Raw genomic sequence first — 13607 nt, forward strand, 5'->3', positions numbered from 1 at the left:
GACAAACCAGATTCTCTGTGTAATATCCATCTTTGTAAGACTGAAACATAGCTGTGGCTGCTGGCTCCGCCCACCCCAGCTTCCCAACATGGCGGTGGTACAGTTTACCGCCAGCTCTGGGTCTGGAGCCATGTGTACCATTAACTATCAGAAGCAGTTCTATCAAAGCAGTGCATAGCCCAGAAACTCTTTTTTTTTTTTTTTAAAACTAGCAAAGGCTAAATCCAATATGCAGCAGAGTAAAGTGCCGCTTGTAGACTCCTCATTCCCGCCACACTGCAGGTCAGACGCACACGCCAGGAACCTGCCATAGTAGCTCAAACCGGCAGGCTGCCGCTAACTTGGAAGAGACAACTAGGAAGCTGTTTTCAGCTCCGTTTTAGAATCTTTTTTCTCAGGTTTTAGGTGGAAACTCGTGCCCCACGTTGGGCGCCATTTGTAGTTAGAGTTTTCCTGCCTGGCCCATAGTCAGGACAAATCTCTCTTACCCGCCAGTCCCACAGTCGCTCAGACCCATCTTAATAATCACTATTTCTGCTGGGCTAGTGGTGGTGCATGCTTTAGTACCAGCATTCTTGGAGGCAGAAGCAGGCAGATCTTTGTGAATTCAAGGTCAGCCTGGTCTACAGTGTGAATTCTGGGACAACAGCAAGGCTACACAGAGAAACCCTGTCTTGAAAAAAAAACAGACCAAAACTGTATTTCTTTTCCAGAGTCTCAAACTTTTGTTTGGGCTTTAGCTGCATGATCAATTCAGAGACTGCCAAGTAGCAATAGCAGTAGCCTCTGTAAAATACCAATGTCAAACTCAAGTAAAACTAAAAAGAAAAGAATCAAAGTCGGGGGTGGGGTGGGTAGGAGGGGTTGGTGGTAAAAACAGATTGGGAAGTAGTAATTGCCTCTCCTAGCTGTAAATCGATAGCTATTGGAAGTGGAGGTTGATGGAAGTAAAAAGTGGTTGAGAAATGCATTCAGTAATGTACCACCTTTAATTGTTCAAGTTTCTAAAGCATTGATTCAGTGAATAAAAATTTCTAAATTACTTGATACTTTCTTTCTTTTTTTTAATTTAAAGATTTATTTAATTATTATGTATACAGCATGCATGACTGCAGGCCAAAAGAGGGCGCCAGATCTTATTACAGATGGTTGTGAGCCACCATGTGGTTGCTGGGAATTGAGCTCAGGATCTCTGAAAGAATAGTCAATGCTTCTCCAGCCCCGATATTTTCTTAAATTGAGAGATACTTCAATAGTCTTAGCCTTTAAAAGGTTGGAATGCTTGGAGATTACCAGTCTGTATGCTAAAATAAGCTAAATGTGATCCTTGTTGCATTGTGTATAACTCAGGACACTTAGATGTGGCTCGTGGGATACAGCTTGATAGTTGAACCATTTCAGTTTATTATTTAGCCTACAATCAGGGACATTTCTTTAGGGGTGGTGCTCTAGCTTGCAGGTGTCCCTAGGTTTGATTACCTGGCATGCCTTCTCAGCCCATACCAAGGATGTAGCAGAGGAAGCAGAGTGCCTACCTAGGATGCATTAACCCTGGGCTCAATAATTGGCTTTGCATTTATAGTGACCTACACATGCAGTGCCAAGTAAAGGCAGGAGGATCAGAAGTTTGAGGTCATCCTAGACTCCATATCTAGTTTGAAGCCAGCCTGAACTACACAAGAGTCTCTCAAAAATGGGATAAATGGGTCTGGAGAGATGGCTCAGAGGTTAAGAGTACTGGCTGCTCTTCCAAAGGTCCTTAGTTCAATTCCCAGCCACATGGTGGTTCACAACCATCTGTAATGAATGAGATCTGGTGCCCTCTTCTGGCCTGCAGGGATATGTGCAGACAGAACACTGTATGGATAATAAATAAATAAATCTTTTTTTAAAAGTTAGATAAATGTATCATACCTTATAGCATCAAAAAATACACATTTAAGTAAATAAGTAATAGGCATTTAAGCCAGGTATGGTGACACAACACACCCATACTTTGAGCTCTTGGGGGCTGAAGCAGGAAGATGACAAGTTTGAGGCCAGTCAAGACTGTATAGAGACTACTTCAAACAAAAAAAATAGATTTCAACAATGGCTTATAGTAAATAGATTGTTTTTATGGTTGTTTTGATGATTTACAATTTTTTTTTATGTGTGTAGCAATGAAAACGTCTGGATGTAACCTAGATAAAGTAAACATTCTTCCTAATGCCCTGATCACTCCACTCATGTCAAGCAGTATGATTAAGACTGAAGATGTTACTCCAATGGAAGTAACAGCCGAGAAAAGATCTTCCCCTATTTTTCAGGTGAGTTATATTAACTAGTGCTCCATATCTTTATCTCACTATGAAAACTGCTATATTCACCTTATTTCATTGACATTTGTTTCCCGTTGGATATACTTAACAAATTTTGCTCTTCAGAGCAAATGCTTTATATGTCAGTAAAATTTTTTGCAAAGTAACTTCCAATACACATTTTGACAAGAGGAGGAATTAATACATGTGAGATGAGGGACTTTTATAAAGGTATTAAGCCGGGCGGTGGTGGCGCACGCCTGTAATCCCAGCACTCGGGAAGCAGAGGTTGGGGGATCTCTGTGAGTTCGAGGCCAACCTGGTCTACAGAGCGAGATCCAGGACAGGCTCCAAAGCTACAGAGAAACCCTGTCTTGAAAAACCAAAAAAAAAAAAAAAAAAAAGGTATTATAAGTTGGTCTTGGGACTAAGGAACCAAGACTATAAGTTCAAGGCCAACCTGGAAAGACCCTGCCCCCAAAATTGATTGATTTTAGCATTCTCGGAGGTAGAAACATTTTGATTATGGTTTCTTCTCTACTGTCTTTTTAATTCTCCCTTTCACTTGTTTTCCCCCATTGCACTGTTGCTGATATCCACAATATGGAAGTGTTTTAAGCTTGATTACACACAAACCATAGGATTAAAAGGATTAATGTTCTCTTACTATTCTTAATTTTGTTAAACATACCAAAAACTGATTATGATACTGAATGTCAGACATTAATTATGTCATAGAAAATCAGTCTTTTGTTTTGGTTTTGTTTTTTGGTTTTTTGAGACAGGGATTCTCTGTGTAGCTTTATGCCTTTCCTGGAACTCACTCTGTAGCCCAGGGTGGCCTCGAACTCACAGACATCCGCCTGCTTCTGCCTCCTGAGTGCTGGGATCAAAGGTGTGCGCCACCACCTCCTGGCCCGAAAATCAGTCCTAACACCAACTTCTAGTTGATAGTGTAGAGTAAAAAGTTTATTCTGTGTGCATTCATAGGAATAATTTTTGAAGTAATAAATGTGATTACTTAATGATTATATGTACATATTGTCTGTGACTTTTTCTTTTTTAGACTACAAAGACAGTTGGTTCGACTCAGCAAGCTTTAGAAGCTATTCCTAACATAGCAGGAAATGCCTCTTTTTCATCACCACCATCTTCCCACTTACCTTCTGAAAATGAAAATCAGCAACAGCTTCAGCCCAAGGCATACAACCCAGAGACCCTGACAACTATCCAGACACAGGATATCTCACAGCCTGGGACTTTTCCAGCAGTTTCTGCTTCTAGTCAGCTGCCCAGCAACGATGCACTACTGCAGCAGGCTACACAGTTTCAGACCAGAGAAGCTCAGTCCAGAGATACATTACAGTCAGATGGCACAGTGGTTAGTTTGTCACAGTTGACTGAGGCATCGCAGCAGCAGCAGCAGTCCCCGCTGCAAGAGCAAGCACAGACGCTACAACAGCAGATCTCATCAAATATTTTCCCACCGCCAAATAGTGTGAGCCAGCTCCAGAGTACCATTCAGCATCTGCAAGCAGGAAGTTTTACAGGGGGCACTGCTGGTGGCAGCGGTGGAAGTGTTGACTTGGTGCAGCAGGTTTTAGAGGCACAACAGCAGTTATCTTCTGTTCTGTTTTCTGCTCCAGATGGTAATGAGAATGTTCAAGAACAGCTTAACGCAGACATTTTCCAAGTCAGTCAAATTCAAAGTAGTGTAAGCCCCGGAATGTTTTCTTCAACAGAGCCTGTAGTTCACACCAGACCAGATAACTTACTACCTGGGAGGGCTGACAGTGTCCATCAACCAACTGAAAACACACTATCTAATCAGCAGCAGCAACAGCAGCAGCAGCAGCAGCAACAGCAAGTGATGGAGTCATCTGCTGCAATGGTGATGGAGATGCAGCAGAGCATTTGCCAGGCAGCTGCCCAGATTCAGTCAGAACTATTTCCTTCAGCTGCTTCAGCAAATGGAAGCCTTCAGCAGTCTCCAGTTTACCAGCAGCCTTCTCACATGATGAGTGCATTGCCTACCAACGAGGACATGCAAATGCAGTGTGAATTGTTCTCTTCTTCCCCTGCAGTTTCTGGAAATGAAACTTCCACAACCACCACCCCACAGGTTACAACCCCTGGCTCCACTATGTTTCAGGCGCCAAGCTCAGGAGACGGAGAAGGAACTGGAGCACAGGCGAAACAAGTTCAGAACAGTGTCTTTCAGACCATGGTTCAAATGCAGCACAGTGGAGACAGCCAACCTCAAGTAAACCTCTTTTCATCTACAAAAAATATAATGAGCGTTCAGAGTAGTGGTACCCAGCAGCAAGGGAGTGGCTTGTTCCAGCAAGGAAACGAGATGATGTCACTTCAGTCTGGGAACTTTTTACAGCAGTCTTCTCGTTCACAGGCTCAACTCTTCCATCCTCAAAATCCTATTGCCGATGCTCAGAACCTTTCCCAGGAAACTCAAGGTTCAATTTTTCACAGTCCAAATCCTATTGTCCACAGTCAGACTTCCACAGCGTCCTCTGAACAATTGCAGCCTTCAATGTTTCACTCACAGAATACCATCACTGTATTACAAGGCTCTTCAGTTCCACAAGACCAGCAATCACCCAACATATTTCTTTCCCAGAGTTCTATGAATAACCTACAAACTAACACAGTAGCCCAAGAAGAGCAGATTTCATTTTTTGCAGCACAGAACTCGATTTCTCCACTTCAGTCAACGTCAAACGCTGAGCAGCAAGCTGCTTTTCAGCAGCAGCCTCCAATCTCACACATCTCAACCCCTATTCTTTCCCAGGAACAGGCACAATCCACTCAGCAAGGTTTATTTCAGCCTCAGGTGGCCCTTGGCTCCCTTCCATCTAATCCAATGCCTCAAAGCCAGCAAGGAGCAATTTTCCAAACACAGCGCTCAATCGTTGGTATGCAAAGTAATTCTCCATCTCAGGAGCAGCAGCAACAGCAGCAGCAGCAGAAGCAGCAACAACAACAGCAGCAGCAGCAGCAGCAGAGCATTTTATTCAGTAATCAGAATGCCATGGCTACAATGGCATCTCAGAAGCAGCCACCACCAAACATGATATTTAGCCCAAACCAAAACCCAATGGCTAGTCAGGAGCAGCAGAACCAGGCAATTTTTCACCAGCAAAGTAATATGGCCCCAATGAACCAAGAGCAGCAGCCCATGCAATTTCAGAATCAGCCTACGGTTTCTTCACTTCAGAACCCAGGTCCTACGCAGTCTGAGTCACCACAGACCTCCTTGTTCCATAGTTCGCCTCAGATCCAGTTAGTACAAGGGTCACCTAGTTCTCAAGAGCAGCAAGTAACACTCTTCCTCTCTCCAGCATCCATGTCGGCACTGCAGACCAGTATAAACCAACAGGACATGCAACAGTCTCCTCTTTATTCTCCTCAGAACAACATACCTGGAATCCAAGGAGCCACCTCTTCACCCCAGTCACAGGCTACTTTATTTCACAACACTACAGGAGGCGCCATGAACCAACTACAAAATTCTCCTGGCTCATCTCAACAGACTTCAGGAATGTTCTTATTTGGCATTCAAAATAGTAAGAAACAAATTTCTCAGTACTCAGTTGAGATGTTCAGATTATCATAAGGAAGCACAAAGCATGGTATTTTAAGAGCAGAGCAGACTCCACCAACTGAAGACTGAGGCCTTCGTGGGGCCCAGATGTCCATGTTTTCAGAAGTGACCATGTTAGACTAGTCATGATGGTGCATGCCTATAGTCCTGGCCTTGCAGAGGTAGAGGCAGGAAGGCCAGTAATTCAAACTCAAAGTGTGTTTGAGGACAGCCTAGGATACATGAGACCTTGTCTCAGAAACAGAAACCAAAAAAGCCAATGATTTGTTAGACCTCACAAAGATATTAGGAGGGGTAAATGTAGTGGTGTATAAAAATACGTTTGCCATTTTAAGCTATTAATTTCAAAGGAAAACGAAATAAGGACAGATAATATCTCAGCCACTTATTTTTTTTAAAAGAGGAAGGTAGACACCCGTTTTTCGTGTTAGGTCAAGTAATTACATAGGAGTTGGATGATAAGTAGTATTTAGAATTAGGTTCTTATTATGTAGCTGTGGCTATGCTGGCACTTGCTGTGTAGGCCAGGCTAGCCTTGAACCTAAAAGTTTACCTGCTCTGCTTCCCAAATGCTGAGATTAAGGTGTGCTCTACCATACCCAGCCTAAGTAGTATTTTTATATAAATTAGAGGAATCCCAAGGTAAACTCCAGTGTCATCCTGTGAAAACCATTTTCTTTTTTGTTTTTGCTTTTGTTTTTGCTTTGCTTTGTTTTTCGAGACAGGGTTTCTCTGTGTAGCTTTGCACCTTTCCTGGAACTCACTTGGTAGCCCAGGCTGGCCTCGAACTCACAAAGATCTGCCTGCCTCTGCCTCCCGAGTGCTGGGATTAAAGGCGTGCACCACCACCGCCCGGCGTAAAACCATTTTCTTAGGCTTAGGTAATGTACTAGATCAGCATAGGAGTGAATTTCCTCTGTCAGCTAAAAGGTATTTTTTCATGAATCTTATCTAATCAGATATTTCTCTACAGATTGCAGTCAGCTTTTAACCTCTGGACCAGGTACCTTGCCAGATCAGCTGATGGCCATAAATCAGCCAGGCCAGACACAAAATGAGGGCCAGGCTTCTGTGACAACACTTCTTTCTCAGCAAATGCCAGAGACTTCCCCACTGGCCTCCTCTGTGAACAACAGTCAGAGCATGGAGAAGATTGATTTGCTTGTTTCATTGCAGAGCCAAGGGAACAATTTAACCGGCTCCTTTTAATGAGATGCGTAAGTATTACGTTTTGGCTTCTTAGTGAAAAGCATTAATTTGTTCATAACAGATTTGGGTTCATAGCACTGCTTAGACGTTACCCTTTTAAAATAGGACATTACTTTGAGCAAATCACTCTGAATGATAGGTTAGGTCATATAGGAAATACTGGGCATTCCTTCTGGCTGGAAGCTTCTTTGCTTTAGAAGATCCAGCTAGCACAAGGCCCTAGACTCAATCATAGAAGAGAAAAGAGAGTAAGATAGGAAATTCTATAGAAGAATAATAAGCTGGGTGGGTATATCTAAGTTGGGCACTTGCCTAGCATACTTGAACCTAGGTTCAATACCCAGCACCACCAAAAAAGTAAGAGAGACTGAAGATGATAGATAAAGTTCCCTATATACACGGTGTCCTTTGGGGGGGTCATTTAAGGTGACAGACACTTCACAAATGCCTTTCTTCCCTAGTGGTTTGTTTTTTTTTTTTTTTCCCTCCAGAAATTCCATGAAGAAAGTAATGATGATTCCAAGATGTCCTGAGAAATTGTGGTTCTGTGAAGATTATTGGACTGTTGTGAAGAACTATATTGGAGAAAATGGGTAGATTTCCTGACTGTGAGAACACACCCATGCTGCCTGTTGCAGTAATTCGCCACCAATGTGCTTTTTGTTTCTAGTAACAGTGATGACTGAGAACCTGTTTGATTTTTCCAGCTAACAGAATTGTTGCTTTTGTCCTAGTTTTTAAATGCAACGCTGGGCCTCTCAGTTATTATTGCTATTAGAAAATCATATTTGTCATGTTTACTTACATTCTTACTTTCTTTCCTACATTATTTTAGTCAAGTAATGGCTTAGGACAAAGTAAAGTTTAGTGATGACTAAGGCTGTGATTTTGTTGATGTGAAAAGCATGGATGTTGGCCAAAGTGACATGTTTTCGTGAAGAAGCTGAAGGTATAACTTAGAAAAAAGCTGCATATAGGAGGACTCCTCATCACACACATGCAGATGACGTGCTTTCAAAACTGGGTACAGCTGGAATGTTACTGAGGTCATTTTTTAGAAAGTTGTTAATTCTCTGTATTTCTACTAAGGGATTTAGCCATAACTGCATAAAAATATTTTGTTCTATGAAAATGAAGGGAGTAATATATGACATTATGTTCTCATATTCACCTTCAGTAGTTTCAACTGACAGAGTAATTTTAGTCTGTTTTCTTCTTACCCAGCGTTAGACTAGTGTTCCCAATTTATATGCATTTGTATTGTTTTCCTCTTCAGTTTTAGACAGCTGTTAATATACCACTGGCTTTATGACCCTGTAGTAATTGAGAGAAGGCAGCCACATTGATCCAGTGACCTGGCAGCCTGCAGACTGGGCCAGGAATACTCTTAGGAATTATTGGGAATTGATTCCTGAGAAAAACCAATTCTCTTTCTCTCTCTCTTTTTTTTTCTTCCATGAACGGTGCTGTTCTGAAGTCTTCACATTTTTCCCTCTAATGAAAAACAGTATAAATTTTCACTTTACAATAAGGCAAACAAAACTTTCTCAAACTAGTACTTCTCCTGAGCTGCAGTGACTATAGTTCACTTGTCACCTCAGTGCTTTACAGTTGAAGTGGTCACTTAGTTGATGTTCCCAGAAGCCTTGGGCTTTACAGGGTCACATCATTAATTTAAAAGGAAGAGTTAACTTATGTTACATCTACAGAGAGCAAAATTACACACTCCAGAACTTGGATTTGTAGCATTAGTTGTAGAGTTTTGGGTGTTCTTGCCACCTGTGGGGTGCCTGCTTCTCACTACCACCTACATCTGGACACATGCTTATGGCTCATTTATCTTGGCATGTGGAAAGTGTCAATGCAGCATAAGGCCAACATGTGTGGCTTCTGTGTGTCGATATGTTTTGGTATCCTGTTTGTTTCTTTTACTTACTTTAAGTGTCTAAAAATTAGCCAGTTTGTAGTTTCTTTTCCTTAGCCTTCGCTTTCTTTCCGTGTTGTCTCTCCCTGTCCCACTCCATTGTGGAGCTGTGAGCTGTGGTGTTGGTTTTGTTCATATGGTCAGATCCCCCGTCGTGATCTTCCTTTGTTCTTTGGCTCTCGTTCTTGTCATTTGCTTCTCTTGGTTCTTCCTCTGCCCTAACCCTTCCTTTCTCTCTGAGAGGCATTGGATTACGTTTTCAGTAGTACAGGCTTCTTGCCGATATGAAGGGAACTTTCCAGAAAGAGACCTACTCTGGTCATTTAATTTTGAAAACAGTTTCAATCGTTCAAGTTTTGGATGGTTTATATCTAATGTGTGTTTCATTTTTTTGGAAAGCTATATTTTATATTTAGGAAATGGTATACTATTTTGCTATTTGTACTGAGTGAGTACATTGGCATAAATATAGAAATTTATATATATATATATATATATACATATATAAACTATTCTTTTGCCACACATTTTTGTGGTAAATTTGTGAGTTTGTCTGATGTTCTACCACAACGTGGCGTCTGATAACAGTGAGGGGTTTGTTATGTCTTTATTGAGTATTTAAGTACCTTTTGAAACAGATGGCCTGTTTATCTGTAGCCATTCCATCAGGCAGTTCCTTGATGTTACTAGTGAGCTAAAGGCAACTACTGTGTGTTTGCTGGATCTTCACTCAGCAAAGTGTTAAAGAGCAAGGAATCTTACTGAGGTAGTGTCAAATGGTGTTTGACAAGAATGAGCCACTGTGTCTTTGTTCACTATATATTTAATATTTTATTATTGTTGTTGTTATTAATTGGCTTTCTGTATCCTATGCCTTTTATTTATAAAGACACTAAAAATACCATGTTTGTAATTTTAATAACATTTTCCCATCTTTTAATATCCAGAACTACTTTATAAATTCTCTAAACCAAAAGCATTTTCCTCAATATCTCCCTTCTCCCCCACTCCCTACAGGGAAGAATCACCCAGCATAGTTCAGGTTACGAGAAGAGTCAGCCACACAATTCAGTGCTTCAGCTTTCAAATGTACAACAGACACTAGCATGTTGTCTGGAGCATCATAGAAAGCAGACCTAGCAGGTCTTAGAAGAACAGGCGTCAGCGTCTAAAACTACATTTATTTCTGAGTTACTTTCTGAGATCATGTAGGAGACTCAGGAATTCTGTTTGTGCACCAAGATGAAATTAGAATGTTACTAGCGCACTGTGGATGAAGTGCAGCAGGAAGTCTGGCTTGTGTGGTGACTTCTGTCTGTTCTGTACTAGAAGCTTATCCCTGTAAAATGCTGATTGGCAATGCCAAGTCACTGGGACCAATTTCTGTTTTATAATGTCTGAGTTTAGAACAGAACATCACCTGAACTGCAGTGGTTTGAGTGGATGGAGGCAAACCCTCATTTTCAGTCTCGTCAATTGTGTGGTTATTTACACAAGGGCTGTGCTGTGCTACCGTATTCCTGTTCAATAATGATGGAAGTTTATTTGTTTTCTTACATTGCTAAATGTTCCTTGCCCCTAAAGGTCCGTGTTAAGTACAATGTTCTGAATATATGATTTGGTTACAAGAAGTATTTGTCTTCTTATTGAAGAGTTAGCTCAGTGGTTGATACTTGTGCTAAAAATGCAGCTTCTCAGTTACTGTTACAGTTACAACTGCCTGTGGGAAGACTCGGTGAGCCAGTAAAGACCTTGAGAATCAGGATTTATTAAATTTATATCTGGCAGAAGGACCTAAATAAACTGTGAACTACATTATATTCCTTGGTTACATTCAGTTTTTGCTTTCAGCAACTCATAGAAATGCTTGGAGCTTCTCTCTCTCTCTCTCTCTCTCTCTCTCTCTCTCTCTCTCTCTCTCTCTGTCTCCTGTGGGTGAGCATGGGTGAGCATGCATGCATGCATGTATGTGTGCTTGCTATTCCTTATTGTCATTCCACACCAAGGAGAAGACAATTAGATAATTTGTTTTGTTTTGTTTTGTTTTGAGACAGAGTTTCTCTGTGTAGGCTGTCCTGGATCTCACTCTGTAGACCAGATTGGCCTTGAACTCAAGAGCTCTGTCTGCTGCTGCCTCCTGAGTGCTGGGATTAAAGGTGTGCGCCACCACTGCCCAGTTTAGATAATTTGTTCCTAAGATTTGCTATAGTCTTTTCTAATTCTAACATCATGTTATTTGTTATTTAGCCAATTTTGGTATGTCTACCCTGTCTCCTTAGAACGAGTGTTAAAGGGCTTTGTTTATTATCAAAGCAGTATTAATGAGAGACCTCTTTCCCTCCCTCCCATTCTCCCATCCTTCCTTGCCCCCACCTTTATATAATATTGTAAGTTGTAGTTTAGAATCTCATCATAGGTTTATTGCCTACCAGAATTTTGGCTAATCTACCCAGAAAAAAATAGAAGGAAGAAATTGTGCACATGTCCCTTTAGAATGAAAATAATTCCTTTTGACCTATTTGAATGCTTGTTTTTATTTGTTTTCAATGAGGTTGCACTATGCTGCCCAAGTACTGGGCCTGGAGGGATGAAGCACCTTACCTGGGCCCCTTTGGCCTTTTGAAGCCATTGTAAATGTTTGTTTGTAAAAAATGGAATCTGTCAGCAAATAAGAACCACAGTGAAAAAATGACTGACTGATTCTTAAACTCAGAATAGTTGTACATATTCTCGGGGGTTAGCCTCAGAATTTTTCTAGTAAAATTTTCTGTTATCCCTGTTTCCTGATTTTTAATTAGTTAAAAGTTATGGCGACCTCGCAGCTTTACTCTGCATCTGGAGCATAAGTTCCTTCTCTAATCAAGATTTCCTTTTTATAGCTGCATGCTTTTGGTTATGTGGAGGGACTCAATGAAAAAGAAAAGCTAATTCAGCATATGTAGTAGAGAAGTAACTCAGGCCTGGGGATGTGGTTCACAGGTACAGAGTTTACATCTCATGTGCAAGGCCTGAATTTGATCCCCAGCACCACAAAAGGGAGAGAAAAAGAACCTGGGTATACACATTAGCGAGAGGATTAGCACTGGTCCATCTCACACCGAGAGCCTTCCCTGTTTGCCTGCTTTTGTTACTGGAGCTAAACTGTGGAGTGGCATTCATGATGCAGGAGATTGACTCTCTACAGTATAGTTAGTAAGTTGTCCTGGTGCCCTAATTACTTTTGAACTCTGTTTTCATGCCATTTAAGCCTTGTATATTAATAAAATTCTGTTTTTACTGCTCTTGTTCTTCCAGGCAACTTTTTACATTAGTATTTTATAGAGAGATTAAATGTTTATGGAAAAGTGCCTTTTTTACCATGCCAGTGTACCCTTCTTGTAATTCCACCTTCCACTGTTGCCAGAAATAGATGAACAACTGGTTTTAACAGGTCCCAACCTATACTTCTTCATTTGGCCATCTTTTCTCCATTCCTTGGTCACGACAGAAGAAAACTTTGTCTGTCCCTTTGACTTGAAAATAACAGAGAAAGTGCTTGGGCAGAATTTCCTGGAGAGTGAGTGTGTGCTGTTGAGGCTTACATGGATCAACTTTAATTTTCTCATCCCAACAAATTAGAGCTGGGTCTTACAGAGCAGTAACGGAAACTCGGGTGCGTGCGAGAGTCCATGCACACAGTGTTTGTTAAATGTATGAAGACTGCTTGCTCATAGCACCTCCTCTGCTCCTAATTAGCTGGTGAAAAGCAGTCATTGACAACATAGGTTTTGTAAGGCCTGAGGGTAATGTTGATGCTTTTTTTTTTTTTTTAATTAAACATGACAAAGTAGTTTATTATATTTCTTTTCTATCAGAACTTTAGTTAATTGGCCTTGGAAAGCTTAGTATCAGAAAAAAATTAGGAAGAAGTCATTTGAGTCCTGGGAGAGCTAAGGTAATTTCTTTAGTGTTAGATGCAGTTGGATTGAGTGTCCTGGTTTTGTCCATTTTGTTGCTGTTCTAGCTCCATACCAAATGGGGTGCCTGAAGAAAGGGCCATCAGCCACAAACTAAGGACAGTGGTAAATTAAACACTGGAGTGGAGCTGTGTTCCCCATGGAAGTATTTTTGTGACCGTTGGACAGAAGATGGCAAACTTTTATGCAATATTCTTAATACCCTGTTGTGCACTTTAATCATTCCAAATTCAGAGTACTGCATCCATTTTTATTTGGATAGCTGGCTTGGTGTGTTTGACTGCTTTTTAAAGTAACTCGGAATTAGTGTGAAGTTGCTATTTTCTAAAGGACTTTAAAGACTTGGGAATGTAGTGTAAAGAAATAACTGCACTGTAGCAAATCATTTTAGAATAGTAAAGTGTTTGGCTGATGAGTATATTGGAGAGCTACTTAGAACCATTCTCCTTCTTGTATGTTTTATGTCCCTTACATAAGAACACTATAATGCATAGTTTGTATGTATGTGGTTTATGTAAACCAGTATGGTCCTCCACCCCAGCAACCAGCATCAGTATGAGCAGGAAACTAGTTAGAGGTGTGCATTCTTGGGCAGTAGC

General features: G+C 41.0%; 1 protein-coding gene across 9 annotated transcripts in view; it reads left to right on the top strand.

Moving 5' to 3' along the window:
* Positions 1–10872, top strand: part of Nfat5 (nuclear factor of activated T cells 5) — an 86556-nt gene extending 75684 nt beyond the window's left edge. For all 9 annotated transcript variants that reach the window (XM_036188727.1, XM_036188728.1, XM_036188731.1 and 6 more), the window contains 4 exons: positions 2161–2309; positions 3367–5881; positions 6893–7136; positions 7620–10872. In XM_036188727.1, the coding sequence (XP_036044620.1) occupies positions 2161–2309; positions 3367–5881; positions 6893–7128 (2900 nt within the window). In that variant the 3' untranslated portion in view covers positions 7129–7136; positions 7620–10872. The remainder of the gene's footprint in view (positions 1–2160; positions 2310–3366; positions 5882–6892; positions 7137–7619) is intronic.
* Positions 10873–13607: the final 2735 nt, after the last annotated feature.

Source organism: Onychomys torridus, chromosome 5 (assembly GCF_903995425.1).
Source record: "Onychomys torridus chromosome 5, mOncTor1.1, whole genome shotgun sequence".
NCBI lineage: Eukaryota > Metazoa > Chordata > Mammalia > Rodentia > Cricetidae > Onychomys > Onychomys torridus.